Genomic DNA, 17888 nt, shown 5'->3' with positions numbered 1-17888 from the left:
TCTTGGTCTGTTTCTACAGTAAGTTTGTTATGTCACCAAAAACCTAGAAACCCCCCAATTGGTTCTTTTAGCTTAAAGATGGGTTAAAAAACCCAGATTTTGTCTCCAACTCTTGCTTATTCTTTCCAAGTGGCTGAGCTGGTTTTTGTTACTTTTATCCCACTTTGGACAACCCTTAGTGTAGACTAGGGGCTCTCAAACTTCACTTCACTGCGACCCCCTTCTGACAACAAAAATTACTACACAATCCCAAGAGTGGGGACCGAAGCCTGAGCCTGCCCAAGGTGGGGAGGATCAAAGCCAAAGCCCAAGGGCTTCAGCCCCAGGCCCCTGCCACCCAGGGTGGAAACCCTCAGGCTTTGGCCCTGGGTGGTGGGGCTCAGGCTTTGGCTATGGGCCCCAGCAAGTTTAATGCCAGCCCTGGCAACCCCACTATGGGGTCCTGACCCATAGTTTGACAACTGCTGATGTAGACCTTGGTACAATATTCCCCTTCCCCTGCCTGTCAGAAAAGTGCATTCTCCTCCCTGCCACAGCATCTCCCTCCCTCCTTGAGTTTGCATTTGCCTGGGATACTGCTCCAGTTCAGGGCCATCCCCTTCCTCCCCCTCCGCCCTCCTCCCCCACATGCCAGGATTCTGGAGGCAGTGTTCTCATTCCCTGAGGCTCCAGCACTTCTCAGCTCTAATGACTCTCTGTTTTATAGAGAAAAGGTGGGACTAGCATGGCTACAACAACACTGCATACAACATCTGTGTGTTTTACTCCCCTCAGGTTACCTTCAAAAGGTGCTGAAGAACCACACAGCCCACGCCTGTGATGGGGAGCAACTGGGAGTCATTTGTCCCCACAAGACCTCCATTAGCATCCTATCTGCATTTTATGGGCGTCGAGTGCCCAGCCAGAACCTCTGCCCGAGCACTGGCAATATCTCTGGTGAGAGCACCATGTGTGTGTCTGCCACAGCCCGCCAGGTAAAAGCAAAAACATCCTTGAAATTCACAAGTAACAACATTCTAAGGGACTGCAGGAAACCAGGGCAGTACCATGCATGGAGGTGTTCAGGATGACATGGGATGCTTTTGGGTTCAGGCAAAGGAGATTAGATTGTCTGATCGGGAGCCTCTAAAGTGCCCCCACATCTGCCAACTGGACCTCAAACATTGTAGCCTCAGGTCTTATCCCAAAAAATGATGGGTGGTTTGGGACCTTGTAGTGAACTCCCACCCCTTACCTATACATGCACAAGGAATTTAGGATGCTATTTTACCAGTGGAGTGATGAAAGGTACAGACGCAATGGGACCTTCTGTGATGGATTGGGTGGGATTCACCTCCTAGAACTGCATTTGAGGATATAAACCTAGGAAGAGGTGTTACTGATCCATTTTAACCAAGATGAATCTTGGAATAGGCATACAAAAAATTAATTGTGAGAAATTTGTGCATGTTAGGGCTTAACCCAGAGATGAAGCATGGTCCAGTTGCTGGATTGAGATCTTGGGATGCCACTATAATACTCTACCCCCATTAAACTGTCCTTCCTGAGATATAAGTTTCCAGGGTTGTTAAGGAAATGCTAAAGGACACGGATATAACCTTCAGACAAAGAAATTGGCAAAGGCAGTATTGTTTTCCAAAACAAAGTAACTAAAATCCCTAATACACTGTATTCTAAAAATTCTAAACAAAACACAAAATCCCCAAGATACAAGTCCCTTGTTGCAAGTTTAAAGAGCATTTAAACCACAATAGTATATAGTTTATGATTCTAAGCAAAGTGCTTTGTTACAAGTGGCTAGTTTGTAACAAATCGCTGACAATAGTTCTTTGAATTGGTGATTCTCAACCTTTCTAGACTACTGTACCCTTTTTAGGTGTCTGATTTGTCTTCTGTACACCAAGTTTCACCTCACTTAAAAACTACTTGCTTACAAAATCAGACATAAAAATGCTGAAATGTCACAGCACACTTACTGAAAAATTGCTGACTCTCATTTTTACCATATAATTATAAAATAAATCAATTGAATTATAAATATTGTACTTACATTTCAGTGTGACACTTGAGCCTGTTTTTCACTTGCGAGCCTTATCTGAAGCCCAAGCCTTTCTGTCCAGGGCTGAAGCCCTGCTTGCCACCTGCTGATTTTGGCTCTGCACTTGCAATCCTGTCCCATGACCCCCCTGGAGGTTTCAAACCCCAGGTTGAGAAACTTTGATCTAGATGAGTTGAGTACCCCCTGGAAGACCTTTGAGTACCCCCAGGGGTACACGTACCCCTGGTTGAGAACCACTGCTTTAAATTTCACATAAGTAAAATAGAATTAAAAGACACGCTTTTAGCATACACGTTAAATACTACACTAAAAATTATATTAAAACTGGCAAGCTTACTTTATAAATCCATTGGTATCCCTTTATATTACTACTGCTGCTGTGATAAATCTTTTAGTATTCTTCTTTAATCGCTGTTCAGCTCCTGGTCAGTCAGCTCTGCTCTGCTCCAGTTTTCTTTTCTCTGTCTCTCTCTGCAGCAGCTTTTCTTACTTCTTTGGCATCTCTTGCTGGTTTCCAGTTCTTCCGTCTGCTCCCGACTGAATTCCCCTCTCTCTGACTCGGACTCCAAAACTACCTGCTGGCAGCTGGCCTTTTATGGTGCACTGTGGCTCTCTCCTAATATGTCTTTCTATTCTTAGAAGCAGTTACCTCACTTGCACGTGCCCAATATCAACTATTAGTTTAGGAAATGTAAATTTCAGAGATTTAAATACAGAAAGATCATGATTTTTAATTTACTGGGGCTAATATAAAACCAAAGGAAATCATTGTTTTCCTTTGACTCTGGGTACTGAAGCCATGTATGGTGGGGGTGAATGCCAAAGTCATTATTCTTTTCACCCAAGAGATTCTTTAAAAGGTGCTTTTATTGTGTAGAGTCCAATGGCAAAATAATTTTTAAACCTGGTTAAATACTTCCTTAACATTGCACTTTGCTGGGAAGAGATCTGCCTTCATGTGGGCTTATGAAGGAAAGAGACTGTGTGCCAAAGAGTCAGAAAGCCAGATAGAGGCACCGGTTCTTTGACATTAGCAGCAGCTAACTTTTCATTCTGGGTGTTGCCATTTTAAGGAGGGGTGTCTGGATAAGAAACTAGGAGACATGTTGGGTTTTTATAGCAACTGAACCTCCCCCACCTCACCAGGTTCTGACAATTACTGTGAAAATTGTTTGAGGTGGGTAGCATCTCTGATCATCTGGAGCAGGCAGTGACTTTTCTGACACCAGTTAGATCCTCATCACAATCACAGTGGAACGTTATTATTTAGTGACAGGCCATTTATCACCATTTAGTGCAAGCTGATCTTCATCCTCTTCATTTAGTAGAAAGATTCTTGGCTGTCTCAGCTGACATATCAGGGAGTCAAAATGGGGCCATGAGCCTAGACTGATCCTGGGTCTGTGATCTCATGAGCCTGGGGACTTGTGAAATTTTATTGCCTCCTGTTGGCTTATCTTGGGGATAGGATGCAGCTGGATTTTCCTATTGAATTGAGAGCTATGACTTGTTTTGTAGCTGAGCCTACAATAACACCACTAATCTCCTTTTTACTCACAAGCACCTCCTTGTTCTAGATTCACCAGGACAGTGGAAATCCTTGTCCGTGTGCCTTTGGCTGCCAAGGATAGCTGGACTTGAAGAGAATATTAGAGCAAGAGGTGTGCAGAGCAGCGCAGGAGAACTAAGAGCTGATCGGAACCTTCCTTATAACCTCAGACTGAACCTTTCATAGTACATGTCTCACTGATAAGAGCAACCCTCCATAGGCAGTTAGGAGTGCCCTGGATGTCATGTTCCCTGAGTCATGAACAGAATAAGGAATGAGGCAGACTGGAGACAGCAGTGTTACCATAGCTCAGAGTTATCATAGTTATCCATCCAGAGTTATTCATCACCACTCTTAACATGGGTGACCATTGGAGCAATCCCCTCACCCCTCAGAATCAACTAACTTTCCTGACTATCTGGAAACCAACCTGATTTCAATGAAAATAATGGTGCTGATAATGAGCATAAATCACACAACTCTTTCAAAGATTCCCCAGCCCAGCAGCTCTAGTTCTTTCTCTGCCATTTCACTTTTGACTTAATAAGCACACCAAAGGCTTTTCACTCATGGGTTGGGCTTTCCATTTGCAACTTTTGTTCCCCATCAAACGTCTCACATCAGCCTGAGCTGCCCTTGTGTTGTGCCTCTCTTTAGTTACAATACTCTGGCCCATCAACCCAGCTAGAGGAGGGTATGGGTAACTCCCTGGTTCCCCCCAGGGACTGAATCTCCCTGTCCAGTCCAAGTATGTAAACTAGGAAATATCATCTGGTCCAGCTGCTGATCATTTTAATCATGGATAAGCCTGTGATTCTGTCACAGAGATCATGGAACTCATGGATTCCATGACTTTCTGTGATCTCTGGGACTTCCAGAACAGCTGGTATGGCTGACTCCAGGGCCACCTGAACAGATGGTCCCAGGACCAGCTGCTCCAGTGCCCCATGGCCAGCTGCTGGAATGGCCCTGGGGCCAGCTGCTCAGGCTGTCCCCAGGCCCAGCTGCATTGGCCATTGCTTGGGTATCCCCAGGCAGATGGCTCCAGGGAGCGCCTATATACTGGGTGGTATAGCTGAAGCCAGGGCACACCTGAGCATCAATCCTGGGGGCAGGAGCCCCCCTGAAGCAGAGAGTCAGTCATGAGTATTTATAGTAAAAGTCATGGACAGTTCACAGACTGTGAATTTTTATTTCTTGTCCGTGACCTGTCCATGACTTTTACCAAAAATACCTGTGACTAAATCTTAGCCTTAATCATGGATCGAGAGGCATAGTATTCACCAACTGACTCCCGCATGGGAACTGAAACGGCTCAGTTGTCTGTTCAGCAAAGTTTACTGGCTTATTTTAGTTGGTCTTTCTGAAACCCCACCCCCATGCTCTGCATAGCCAATGGGGACAGGTAGGGTGACCAGATGTCCTGATTTTATAGGGACAGTCCCGATATTTGGGGCTTTGTCTTATTTAGGTGGCTATTACCCCCAACTCCCTGTCCCGATTTTTCACACTTGCTGTCTGGTCACCCTAGGGACAGGATCCCTGTGCTTATCCACTCCTGGGTATTTTTTTTTGTGAACACTGAGGATGACCTGTGACACTAGCTGTGCATATCGCATTATATGTATTATGCTCATTGATTGCAGTGTCTTTTGACTTAAGGTACTGAGACTTAAGAGTGAAATGGGTCAAAGTTGTTTTCCATTTGTGTCATTACAGATACAGTGTAGAGGGAACCAGTCACCAGATTTGGAGGCTTATTGAGTTATTTGTCTTTAAGTAGCTATCAGTCCCCTATTCCTGCCACTTGTGGGGCCCAATGACTTTCCCTTACTCACCACAACCAGCATGCAGGGCATTTCGTAGGGGGCTTTCTAAACCAAGTGCTTTGGGCTATGGGCCCTTTTCCTCCAACTGTCTCTCATGAGGTCAGAAGGCTGCTGGCCCTTTAAGGGAAGTCCCTATGCTAGACCCACTAAGTCATTCAAGCCTCTAGTGATCTCATTGTAGACAAAGATGCTAGGATTAGAACCAAAGAAATGGTATGTAAATAAGAGCTCTGGTGTGACACTCCTCCAAGGATCAGCCTAGGGCTAAGTACAATGAATAAGAGACACCTCACAATTTTAGAGAGCACTTTCTCACCCACCCACCTGGGCCCTCAGAGCTATCAGAGACACCACTGTGTGGATTTCAGCTCAGCCCAGCACACATATACATTCCAGGTTCCTATCTGCCCCACCACTGGAATCAGTAATGCACTTATCCCAGCAGCCCTCTGTGAGGCAGGGCAGGATTATGAGTACATCTACACTACGGGATTATTCCGATTTTACATAAACCGGTTTTATAAAACAGATTGTATAAAGTCAAGTGCACGCGGCCACACTAAGCACATTAATTCGGTGGTGTGCGTCCATGGTCCGAGGCTAGCATCGATTTCCGGAGCATTGCACTGTGGGTAGCTATTCCATAGCTATCCCATAGTTCCCGCAGTCTCCCCCGCCCCTTAGAATTCTGGGTTGAGAGCCCAGTGGCTGATGGGGCAAAAATCATTGTCTCGGGTGGTTCTGGGTAAATGTTGTCAGTCATTCCTTCCTCCGGGAAAGCAATGGCAGACAATCATTTCCTGCCCTTTTTCCCTGGATTTTCCTGGCAGGCGTCATAGCACGGCAACCATGGACCCTGCTCAGCTTTTTTTTTTACAGTCACCGTATGTGTACTGGATGCCGCAGACAGAGGTGATACTCCAGCGCTACACAGTAGCATTCATTTGCTTTTGCATGATAGCAGGGATGATTACCAGTTGTTCTGTACCATCTGCTGATAGTGTAATTTGGCAATGAGATGATGGTTATCTGTCCTTCTGTGCTGTCTGCTGCTATCATGGGTGCCCCTGTCTGAGATTGGCTGGGGGTGCAAAAGCAAAACTGGGAATAACTCCCTGAGTCAATTCCTCCTTTAAAAAATAGAGTCAGTCCTGCCTAGAACATGGAGCAAATGTACTAGGAAAGCAATGTATCAGAGAGTACAGCTGCTCTGTGTCAGATCCTGCAGAAATGATGAGCTACATGCTATTCACAGGGGGTGCCCCTGCAACAACCTCACCCATTGCTTCTCTTCTTCCCCCAACCTTCCTGGGCTACTGTGGCAGTGTCCCCCCCATTTGTGTCATAAAGTAATAAAGAATGCAGGAATAAGAAACACTGAGTTTTTAGTGACATAAAATGAGGGAGAGGCAGCCTCCCGGTGCTATGATAGTCCAGGCAGGACATTAAGCAGTGTGGGGGAGAGGAGCCCAGCATCCCACTGCTATGATAGTCCAGGCAGTACAGAATCTTTTCTTTTCACATGAAAGGGAGAGGGCTGATTGAAGCTCAGCCCCCAGTTGCTATGATGAAGACAGTTACCAGCTGTTCTGTACCATCTACTGGGAATGACCAGGAGTCATTCCTATTTTCACCCAGGCGCCCCTAGCCAGCCTCACCTGAAGCCAGCCAGGAGCACTCACGGGTTGATAAGAAGGACAGTTACCAGTCCTACTGCACTGTCTGCTACCAGGGAAGGGAGAAGAGCAGATAGTTCTCTTCACTGCTGCAGCATCGCGTCTACCAGCAGCATTCAGTAGGCATAGGGTGACATTGAAAGAAGTCAAGAAATGATTTCTTTCCCTTTTCTTTCACGTGGGCGGGGGGGGGGGGGAGGAGTAAATTGACGAGCTATTCCCTGAACCACGCCGGACAATGTGTTTAAACCTACAGGCATTGGGAGCTCATTCAAGAATGCAAATACTTTTCGGAGACTGCTGGGGACTGTGAGATAGCTGGAGTCCTCAGTTCCCGCTCCCTCCCTCCCTCCATGAGCATCCATTTGAGTCTCTGGCTTCCTGTTACGCTTGTCATGCAGTACTGCGTAGCCTGGAGATTTTTTTTTTCAAACGCTTTGGCATTTCATCTTCTGTAACGGAGCTTTGATAGAACAGATTTGTCTCCCCATACAGCAATCAGATTCAGTATCTCCCGTACAGTCCATGCTGGAGCTCTTTTTGGATTTGGGACTGCATTGCCACCCATGCTGATCAGAGCTCCATGCTGGGCAAACAGGAAATGAAAAGCAAAATTTAACTGGGCTTTTCCTGTTTACCTGGCCACTGCATCCGAGCTGAGATTGCTGTCCAGAGTGGTCACAGTGGCGCAATGTGGGATACCGCCCAGAGGGCGATACCGTCGATTTGCGGCCACACTAACCCTAATCTGATATAGTAATACCGATTTTAGCGCTACTCCTCTTGTCGGGCAGGAGTACAGAAACCGATTTAAAGAGCCCTTTATATCGATATAAAGGGCCTCGTAGTGTGGACGGGTACAGCGTTAAATCGGTTTAACGCTGCTAAAATCGGTTTAAACACGTAGTGTAGACCAGGCCTATATGTCTCAGTTTACAAGGTGAGGAATTAAGGCTCAGAGAGATTAAGGAGTTTGTCCACAGTAACACATGGCAGAGAAGAGAATCAAACCCAGGTCTCCCCCAGCCCAGACAAATGCTCTAATCACCAAACCATCCTTCTCTGCTGCATGCCTGACTTGTCTGCTGGGGTCTAGCCCTGAACTGATCCAAGATTGTCTCCAGGGCAGGGCCAGCTTTAGCCAGTGCGGCGCCCGATTCTTGGGGCACGTACTCACTTGGGCAGCCGCACTGGCCACTCTCGGGTTGGGGGACCGGAGCTGTGGGGTTGCAGGGCTCCGGCCGAAGGAGTGGGGATGAGAGGTTGCAGGGCTCCGGCTGGGGTCGTGGGGTCGCGGGACTTGCAGCACTCTGGCAGGGGGAGCGGGACCGCAGGGTTGCGGGGCTCCAGCCAGGAGACCGGGGCTGTGGGGTTGCGAGGCTCTGGCTGGGGTAGCGAGGCCGTGGGACTTACTGTGCTCAACCTGGGAAGCGGGACCGCAGGGTTGCGGGGCTCTGGCCGGGGTAGCAGAGCCACAGGGTTGCAGATCTCTGACCGGGAGAGCGGGGCTGGGGGGTTGCGGGGCTCCGGCCGAGGTAGTGGGACAGCGGGACTTGCTGCACTCGGCCGGGGGAGAGGGACCTCGGGGTTGTGGGGTTCTAGCCTGGAGAGCTGGACTGCGGGGATCTGGGGCTATGGCCCGCAGGGCCGGCTTTAGGCCTATTCCACCAATTCCCCTGAATTGGGCCCCACGCCTAAGAGGACCCCAGCCCCAGTGAGAATCCCTTCCCTGGCTAGAGGTGCCTTTTTAATTTTTACTCACTCAGCGGTGCTCTGGGTCTTCAGTGGCGGGTTCTTCACTCGCTATGGGTCTTCGACGGCACTTCGGTGGTGGGTCCTTCGCTTGTTCTGGGTCTTCGGTGGCAGGTCCTTCAGTGCTGCCAAGGACCTGGAGCGAGTGAAGAACCCATTGCCAAAGTGCCGCCAAAGACTCGGAGCACTATCCAGTGAGTACAAGCCCCACGTGTTGTTTTACATGTGTTTTTTTTTTCAGTCATCCCTGTCGAGGCCCGTCAAAACTGTTCAAAATGGGCCCCGCACTTCCTAAAGCCGGCACTGGCTGCAGGGAATACATCACATCTCTCTATGTGAGACAGAGGCATGTATATCTATCATTCTCTATACAGACAGAAAGATAGTCATGTACCTTTATTTGCTATTTTTCTCACTGTCTCTGATACTATGGGATAGTATTAAAATGGAAAAAAAGTCAATGATGGTTATGAAGGAGATTAGAGAGATACAAAGGCAGATAGTAAACAGTTAGGATGAAAGTTTTAGAGTTCACTTAAATAGCTGAAAGCTAAGAAATAAAAATGGTGACACAAGATGACAAAGCGCCAGGTTTAATTTTTAAAACAAATTTTACTTAACATTTCTACTGATGCCCAGGCAAATTTCCCTCTATGCAGAGTGCTTCCCTTCTGTGGTGACACTGAATACACAATGTCAAGTAACACATAGATTGAAACAATGTTAATGTCAGCTTTTGCCTTTTGGCCCAGCTCCCAAACCCCGCTCCCCAGGCAGGAGCCCCGCAACCCTGTAGCCCCGCTCTCCAGGTCGGAGCCCCGCAACCCCGTAGCCCCGCTCTCCTAGCCAGCGCCCGGCAACCCCGCTATCCCACTCCCCCAGCTGCAGCTTGGCAAGTCCCGCGGCCCTCCTACCTCGGCCAGAGCCTCGTAACCCCGCAGCCCCCCTCTCCGGCCAGAGCACCGCAACCCTGCAGCACCGCTACCCTGCCAGAGACCCACAACCCCGCGGTCCCGCTACCCAGGCCAGAGGACAGCAAGTCCCGCTACATCGGCCAGAGCCCTGCAACTCCGCGGTCCCACTCCCCCAACCGCAGCGTGGCAAGTCCCATGGCACTGCTCTCCCGGTCGGAGCCCCGCAACCCCGCAGCCCAGCTCTCCCGGCTGGAGCCCCGTGACCTCGCGGTCCAGCTCCCCTGGCAGAGTATGGCAAGTCCTGTGGCCCCGCTACCATGGCCAGAGTCCCGAAACCCCGCAGTCCCGTTCTCCTGGCCGGAGCCTCGCAACCTTGCATTCCCCCTCTCTGGGCCAGAGCCCGGCAACCCTGTGGTCCCACTCCCCAGGCCGGAGCCCCAAGGCCCCATTACCCTGCCAGGAGCCTAGCAACCCTGCAGCCCCGCCCTCCCAGCTAGAGCACCACAACCCGGCAGCCCTGCTACCCCGGCCAGAGCCCCGAAACCCCGCTGTCCCGCTCCCCCAGCTGAAGCTGCGCACCCCGGCAACCCAGCTGTCCCGGCTGAAGCCTCGCAACCCCGCGGTCCTGCTCCCCAGCCGGAGCGCCGCAACTCCCCAACCCCACTCTCTAGGCAGGAGCCCCGCAAATCCACAGCCTCGCTTTCCCGGCCGGAGCCCTGCAACCCCGCAGTCCCCCTCCCCCAGCCCAGTGTGGCAAGTCCCATTGCCCCGCTACCCCAGCTGGAGCTCCGCATCCCCGCGGCCCGCTCTCCCGGCCAGAGTCCCGCAACCCCGCTGTCCTGCTACCCCGGCCGGAGCCGCAAGGCCCCGCTACCCCGCCCGGAGCCCCGAAACCCCACAGCTCCGCTCCCCCGGCCAGAGCCCCGCAACCCCGCGGCCCGCTCTCCCAGTCACAGCGTGGCAGGTCCCGCAGCCCTGCTACCCCGGCCGGATCCCCGCAATCCCATGGTCCCGCTTCCCCGGCGGGAGTCCCACAACCCCGCAGCCCTGCTCTCCCACCCGGAGCACCGCAACCTTGCGATCCCGCTCCCCCGGCTGCAGCTCCACTACCCCGTGGTCGCGCTCCCTTGGCTGAGGGTGGCAAGTCCCGCAGCCCCGCTACCCTGGCCGGAGCCCCGCAACCCCGCGGCCCCGGTCCCACAGCCCGAGAGTGGCAAGTGCTGCTGCCCCCGGACAGTACATGCCCCACTAATCGGGCCCTGTCATAAACAGATAGCTAAGGGTTAATGTCTCTTTCACCTGAAGCACCTGACCAGAGGACCAATCAGGAAACCGGATTTTTTCAACTTTGGGTGGAGGGAATTGAGTGTCTGAGTCTTTTGTCTTTTGTCTGTCTTCCTGCTTTCTCTGAGCTTTGGAGAAGTAATTTCTACTTTCTAGTCTTCTGTTTCTAAGTGTAAGGACAAAGAGATCAGATAGTAAGTTCTATGGTTTCTTTTCTTTGGTATTTGCATGAATATAAGTGCTGGAGTGCTTTGATTTGTATTTTTGAATAAGGCTGTTTATTCAATATTCTTTTGAGCAATTGACCCTGTGTTGTATCATCTTAATACAGAGAGAACATTTGTATGTATTTTTCTTTCTTTTTATATAAAGCTTTCTTTTAAGACCTGTTGAAGTTTTTCTTTACTTCAGGGAAATTGAGTCTGTACTCACCAGGAAATTGGTGGGAGGAAGGAATCGGGGAGATCTGTGTGTTGGATTGCTAGCCTGATTTTGCATTCCCTCTGGGGGAATAGGAAAGTACTTTTTGTTTCCAGGATTGGGAACAGAGAGGGAGATTCACTCTGTTTGGATTCACAGAGCTTGTGTCTGTGTATCTCTCCAGGAGCACCTGGAGGGGGGAAGGGAAAAAGGATTATTTCCCTTTGTTGTGAGACTCAAGGGATTTGGGTCTTGGGGTCCCCAGGGAAGGTTTTTCAGGGGGACCAGAGTGCCCCAAAACACTCTAATTTTTTGGGTGGTGGCAGCAGGTACCAGGTCCAAGCAGGTAACTAAGCTTGGAGGATTTCATGCTAACCCCCATATTTTGGACGCTAAGGTCCAAATCTGGGACTAAGGTTATTACATGGTGGCAGAGGTGGGATATAGACAGAATCCAGAAGCCAGTAGGAATATTATATTTTTCTTTTCTCTGCTAAGGGCTTTTTAGCAGAGAGAAACAGTTTGGTTTTAAAAGGGAACCAGAGAGAATTTTTTTTTCTGCTCTCTCTGGCAGTTTGTGGCTTGCATGTTAAGCGAGAAGCCATTAAGAGACTGTTGAGGGTCTTTTGTCATGCAATAACCCTCCCATTAGGAGGCAAGTCCAGCACTATAGGCATGCAAATAAAGTAGTTTTTCAGGTTTACTTAACATTGAAGATTAGCTAAAGGCACTGTTGCTAGGCAGACTTCAGGAGGCAACAGAGAGCCTGCAGTTCAGAAGATAAACACCGGAGGGCACCCCAACACAAGAAAACAGGAATCATGACTTCTAAGGCAAAAATTGAGGCCGAAGAGCAACTCAAAGAAGCTGAACACAGGCGACAACTGGAAATAAAACAAACAGAGATGGAAATAAGAGAGAGAGAAAGAGAGGCAGCACACAGAAGAAAACTAGAAGAAGAAGAGGCGGCCCACCGCCGAGACATGGAAAAACACCAAAAAGAAATGGAAAAACACCAAAAAGAAATGGAAAAACAACAAAAAGAGAATGAAGAGAAGGAAAAACAGAGAAAACATGAACTGGAGTTGGCAAAAGCTGGGCTGCATGTGCCAGCCAACCCTAACAACCCGGCGCCAATTATTGCTCCACAGCACAGGAAATTTCCCACCTACAAGGCAGGTGATGACACCGAGGCCTTCTTGGAAAATTTTGAAAGAGCCTGTCTTGGATACAACATCCCCGAAGACCAGTACATGGTAGAATTGAGGTCACAGCTCAGTGGACCTTTAGCAGAGGTGGCAGCTGAAATGCCTAAGCTGCAAATGAATGACTATAAACTTTTTCAAACCAAGGCTAGATACCGAATGGGGATAACCCCAGATCATGCCCGTCGGCGCTTCAGAACCCAAAAGTGGAAACCCGAGGTGTCATTTCCCAAACACGCCTACTACATTGCAAAAAACTATGAGGCCTGGATAACAGGAAACAACATTCAAACCTTGGAAGAACTGAACCTCCTCATACAAATGGAGCAGTTCTTGGATGGTGTTCCTGAAGACATCACACGGTACATACAAGATGGAAATCCCAAAGATATCGCTGAGGCGGGGGAGATTGGAGCCAAATGGATGGAACTGGCAGAAAGCAAGAAAGCTACTGTCAAGGGGAACGATTACCCCAGGGGGCACACAGACCATAAACCCTACAACCGAGGACAGCCAAAGACCCCACATACCACCCAAGTAAAGCCACAGATACCCTACCCTTCAACCTCACCAGTCTCCAGTAACTCACCTCGGCCCAGTGACCCATCAGATGGAAGATGCTTTAAGTGTAATGAACTGGGACATATCAAGGCCAACTGTCCCAAGAACACCATGCGAGTGCAATTCATTACACCACCATCACACCAAAGATTCCCAGGCCCGGATGCCTCTCAAATACCCTTGGAGCGAAGGGAAAATTTGAGAGTGGGCGGAAAGAAGGTTACTGCGTGGAGAGACACGGGGGCACAAGTGTCAGCTATCCACCAATCCTTCGTTGACCCCAAATTCATCAACCCAAAGGCCAAAGTTACAATTTACCCCTTCATGTCACAAGCTGTAGACTTGCCTACAGCTCAACTGCCTGTCCAGTACAAAGGCTGGTCAGGAATGTGGACTTTTGCAGTCTATGACAATTATCCTATCCCCATGCTACTGGGGGAAGACTTGGCCAATCAGGTGAGGCGGGCCAAGAGAGTGGGAATGGTTACACGTAGCCAAACCAGGCAAGCTTCCAGACCCATTCCTGTTCCTGAGCCGTCCACAGAGGCCCCGTCTGTGTTACCAGAGACCCAGACAGAGGTAGTGGACCCGGATTCCATGCCTACCACTGAAACAGCCACAGCATCTCCAGTCCCAGGCCCGGAACTGGAACAACAACCAGCACCAGCAAGTGCAACCACATCTTCAAACTCAACGCCAGAGGGCGCCAGCGAGCCAAAACTGGCAGAAGCAAAAGACAGCCATACCCAAAAGGCTCAGCCAGAGCCTGAAATACCCTCAGGTGCACCAGCGGAGAGCGGTTCACCAGCAACGGAAACAACCCCATCACCTACATCGCTTCCAGAGGGACCAAGCCCAAGTCCACAGTCTGAGGAAGAACTGGTGACCCCAGCCTCAAGGGAACAGTTCCAGACTGAGCAGGAAGCAGATGACAGCCTTCAGAAAGCTTGGGCGGCGGCACGGAGCACCCCACCGCCTCTCAGCTCTTCTAATCGATCCCGGTTTGTTATAGACCAAGGACTTTTATACAAGGAAATTCTTTCTGGTGGACACCGTCATAAACAGATAGCTAAGGGTTAATGTCTCTTTCACCTGTAAAGGGTTAACAAACAGTGACCTGCAACACCTGACCAGAGGACCAATCAGGAGACAAGATATTTTCAAATCTCGTGTGGAGGAAAGCCTTTGTTTGTGCGTTTTGGGTTTGGCTTTGTTCTCTCTGGGTCCTGGACGGGACTAGAGGTGCAACCAGGTTTCTGCCAATCTCCCTGCTACAGTCTCTTATCTATTCAGAATTGTGAGTAAGAAAAAAGGCAGTTATAGTCTTTTAATTTGTTTTTCTTATTTGCATATGTGTACTTGCTGGAAGTAGCTTAAATTGTGTTTCTGCTGGAGAAAGCTTCTTTCTATTGTCTATAAGCTAGAAAAACCCTGTATATTTACCATCTTGATTACAGAGACAGTTTTTATGTTTTTCCTTCTTTATTAAAGTTTTCCTCTTTTTTTTTAGAATCTAATTGATTTTTTTTGGTTATCTTTTGTAAGACTCCAGGGACGGGAGTCTATACTCACCAGGGAAATGGTGGGAGAAAGGAAGGGGAGGAGGGAAGAAAAACCTGCTCTCGGCGTTTATCTGTGTATCTCTCTCCGGGGAAGAAGGGAGGGGAAGTGGTGATTCAAGGATTTGAATCACGGTGGTCTCCTAGTGTAACCTAGTGTAAGAAAGGAGAGGGGAAGGGAAATGGCTTATTCCCCTTTGTTGTGAGACTCAAGGAATCTGGGTCTTGGGGTCCCCAGGGAAGGTTTTGGGGGGACCAGAGGGTATCAGGTCCTAGAAATTCCTGATTAGTGGCAGCGCTACAGAATCTAAGCTGATAATTAAGCTTAGAGGACTTTATGCTAGTACCCATATCCTGGACACTAAGGTCCAGATTTGGGAATTATACTATGACATGGTGGCAGCGTGTGGGAAAGATAAGAATCCAAAAGCCAGTAAGATTATAAAATTTCTTTTTCTCTGCCTGCTGCTTGTAGCAGAGAGAGGGTTTTCAAAACTACAGCCAGAGATTTTTTTTTCCTTGCTCCGTTCTGGCTGTGCATAGATATGGCCTCAGGCAAAGGCCATTAAGTTTAACAGGGGTCTTTTGTTAGACAATAGAACTCCAGCTGTGAGTCAACTACACCAGCAGAACACACATGCAAATGAAGGTTTTTCTTTTGTTTTAATTTTATTCGGGAAGGCTTGTTAGAAAGACTGTTGCTAGCACCAGAGAAGGCAGCAGAGGAACAGCAGTTCAGGCAATAAACACCAGAGGGCACCCCAACTCAAGAAAGCCAGAACCATGACTACCAAGGATGCCCTGAAACAGGAGCAAGCGAGATTGGAGGCAGAGGAACAAATCAAAGACCCAGAGCACAAGCGAGATATGGAAAAAAAATACAAGAACTAGAATTAAAACAAAAGGAGATGGAGCTAAGAGAAAGAGAAAGAGAGGCGGCCCACAAAAGAGAACAAGAAGACAGAGAGGCTGCCCACAGGAGAGAGTTGGAACTCCAGATGGAAGCCCACCAGCAGGCCCTGGAATTAGAAAAGGCTAAGCAACAGAACCCAGCCAATTCTAACAACACTTCTCCAATTATTGTTCCACATCCCAAGAAATTTCCCACCTACAAGGCAGGTGATGACACTGAGGCCTTCTAGAAAATTTTGAAAGAGCCTGCCTTGGGTACAGCATCCATGAAGACCAGTACATGATAGAGCTGAGACCACAGCTCAGTGGACCTTTAGCAGAGGTGGCGGCTGAAATGCCTAAGGAGAAAATGAACGACTATAATCTTTTTCAAACCAAGGCTAGATACTGAATGGGGATAACACCTGAACATGCCCGTGGGTGGTTCAGAGCCGTAAAATGGAAACCAGATGTGTCATTCCCCCAACATGCCTACCACATTGCCAAGAATTATGAAGCCTGGATATCAGGAACAAAGGTTAACAATCTGGATGAGCTGCACCTCCTGATACAAATGGAGCAGTTCTTAGATGGTGTTCCTGAGGAAATAGAAAGGTACATCCTAGATGGGAAACCCAAAACGGTAATCGAGGCTGGGGAGATTGAAGCCAAATGGATGGAAGTGACAGAAAAGAAAAAAGCTACTGTCAAGGGGAGCGAATACCCCAGGGGGCACACCGACAATAAACCCTATAACCGAGGGCAGCACAAGACCCCAGCGACAACCCAAAGAAAGCCACAGACGCCCTATTCTTCCACCTCACCAGTCTCCAGTAACCCACCTCGGCCCAGTGACCAGTCAGCTGGGCGATGCTTTAAATGTAATGAACTGGGACATATCAAGGCCAACTGCCCAAAGAACCCCAACCAAGTGCAGTTCATTACACCATCATCACACCAAAGATCCCCAGGCCCAGATGCCTCTCAAATACCCTTGGAGCGAAGGGAAACTTTGAGAGTGGGCGGAAAGAAGGTTACCGCGTGGAGAGACACGGGGGCACAAGTGTCAGCTATCCACCAATCCTTCGTCGACCCCAAATTCATCAACCCAGAGGCCCAAGTGACAATTTACCCCTTCATGTCACAAGCTGTAGACTTGCCTACAGCTAAACTGCCTGTCCAGTACAAAGGCTGGTCAGGAATGTGGACTTTTGCAGTCTATGACAATTATTCCATCCCCATGCTACTGGGGGAAGATTTGGCCAACCAGGTAAAGCGGGCCAAGAGAGTGGGAATGGTTACACATAGCCAAACCAGGCAAGCTTCCAGACCCATTCCTGTTCCTGAGCCGTCCACAGGGGACCCGTCTGTGTTACAAGAGACCCAGACAGAGGTATTGGACCCGGATCCCATGCCAACTACGGAAACAGCCACAGTGCTTCCCGTCCCAGACCAGGAACTGGAAAAGCAGCCAGCACCAGAACCGTTGCCAGCACTGATGACAGTGCTTGCAAACCCATCTTCAACCCCAACGCCAGAGGGCGCCAGCAAGCCTGAACTGACCAAAGCAGCAGACAACCACACCCAAGAGGCTCAGCCAGAGCCTGAAATACCACCTGGTGCACCAGCGGAGAGCGGCTCACCAGCAACGGAAACAACCCCATCACCTACATCGCTTCCAGAGGGACCAAGCCCAAGTCCACAGTCTAAGGAAGAACTGGTGTCTCCAGCTTCAAGGAAACAGTTCCAGACTGAGCAGGAAGCAGATGACAGCCTTTAGAAAGCTTGGGCGGCGGCACGGAGCACCCCACCGCCTCTCAGCTCTTCTAATCAATCCTGGTTTGTTGTAGAACAAGGACTCTTATACAAGGAGACTCTTTCTGATGGACACCAGGAAGACTGGCATCGGCAAAAACAGTTGGTGGTTCCAGCTAAGTACCGGGAAAAGCTCTTAAGCTTAGCCCATGATCATCCTAGTGGCCATGCTGGGGTGAACAGAACCAAAGACCGGTTGGGGAAGTCCTTCCACTGGGAGGGGATGGGCAAGAACGTTGCCAAGTATGTCCAGTCTTGTGAGGTGTGCCAAAGAGTGGGAAAACCCCAAGACCAGGTCAAGGCCCCTCTCCAGCCACTCCCCATAATTGAGGTCCCTTTTCAGCGAGTAGCTGTGGATATTCTGGGTCCTTTCC

The 17888-nt window shown here is 49.3% G+C and overlaps 2 protein-coding genes across 2 annotated transcripts in view; both read left to right on the top strand.

Moving 5' to 3' along the window:
- The window catches only part of LOC127057001 (protein eva-1 homolog C-like), a 65592-nt gene that overhangs the window by 24022 nt on the left and 23682 nt on the right, over positions 1–17888 (top strand). Inside the window, exon 2 of the mRNA XM_050965561.1 lies at positions 775–974. Within this exon, the coding sequence (XP_050821518.1) occupies positions 775–974 (200 nt within the window). The remainder of the gene's footprint in view (positions 1–774; positions 975–17888) is intronic.
- On the top strand, positions 13259–17847 carry LOC127057042 (uncharacterized). The gene is made up of 2 exons (XM_050965663.1): positions 13259–13468; positions 16733–17847. The coding sequence occupies exons 1-2, from the start codon at positions 13361–13363 to the stop codon at positions 17477–17479; spliced, it is 855 nt and encodes a 284-aa protein (XP_050821620.1). The 5' UTR covers positions 13259–13360; the 3' UTR covers positions 17480–17847.

The sequence above is a fragment of the Gopherus flavomarginatus genome, chromosome 8 (assembly GCF_025201925.1).
Source record: "Gopherus flavomarginatus isolate rGopFla2 chromosome 8, rGopFla2.mat.asm, whole genome shotgun sequence".
NCBI lineage: Eukaryota > Metazoa > Chordata > Testudines > Testudinidae > Gopherus > Gopherus flavomarginatus.
Note: the sequence above shows the minus strand (reverse complement) of the source record. Positions and strands in the feature narration are given on the sequence as shown.

Coding starts and splice junctions, on each gene's coding strand:
- LOC127057042 (XM_050965663.1), top strand. CDS start 13,361: ATGCGAGTGCAATTCATTACACCACCATCACACCAAAGATTCCCAGGC. Junction 13,469..16,732: donor TGAGAGTGGGCGGAAAGAAG/GTTACTGCGTGG, acceptor GGCGGAAAGAAG/GTTACCGCGTGGAGAGACAC.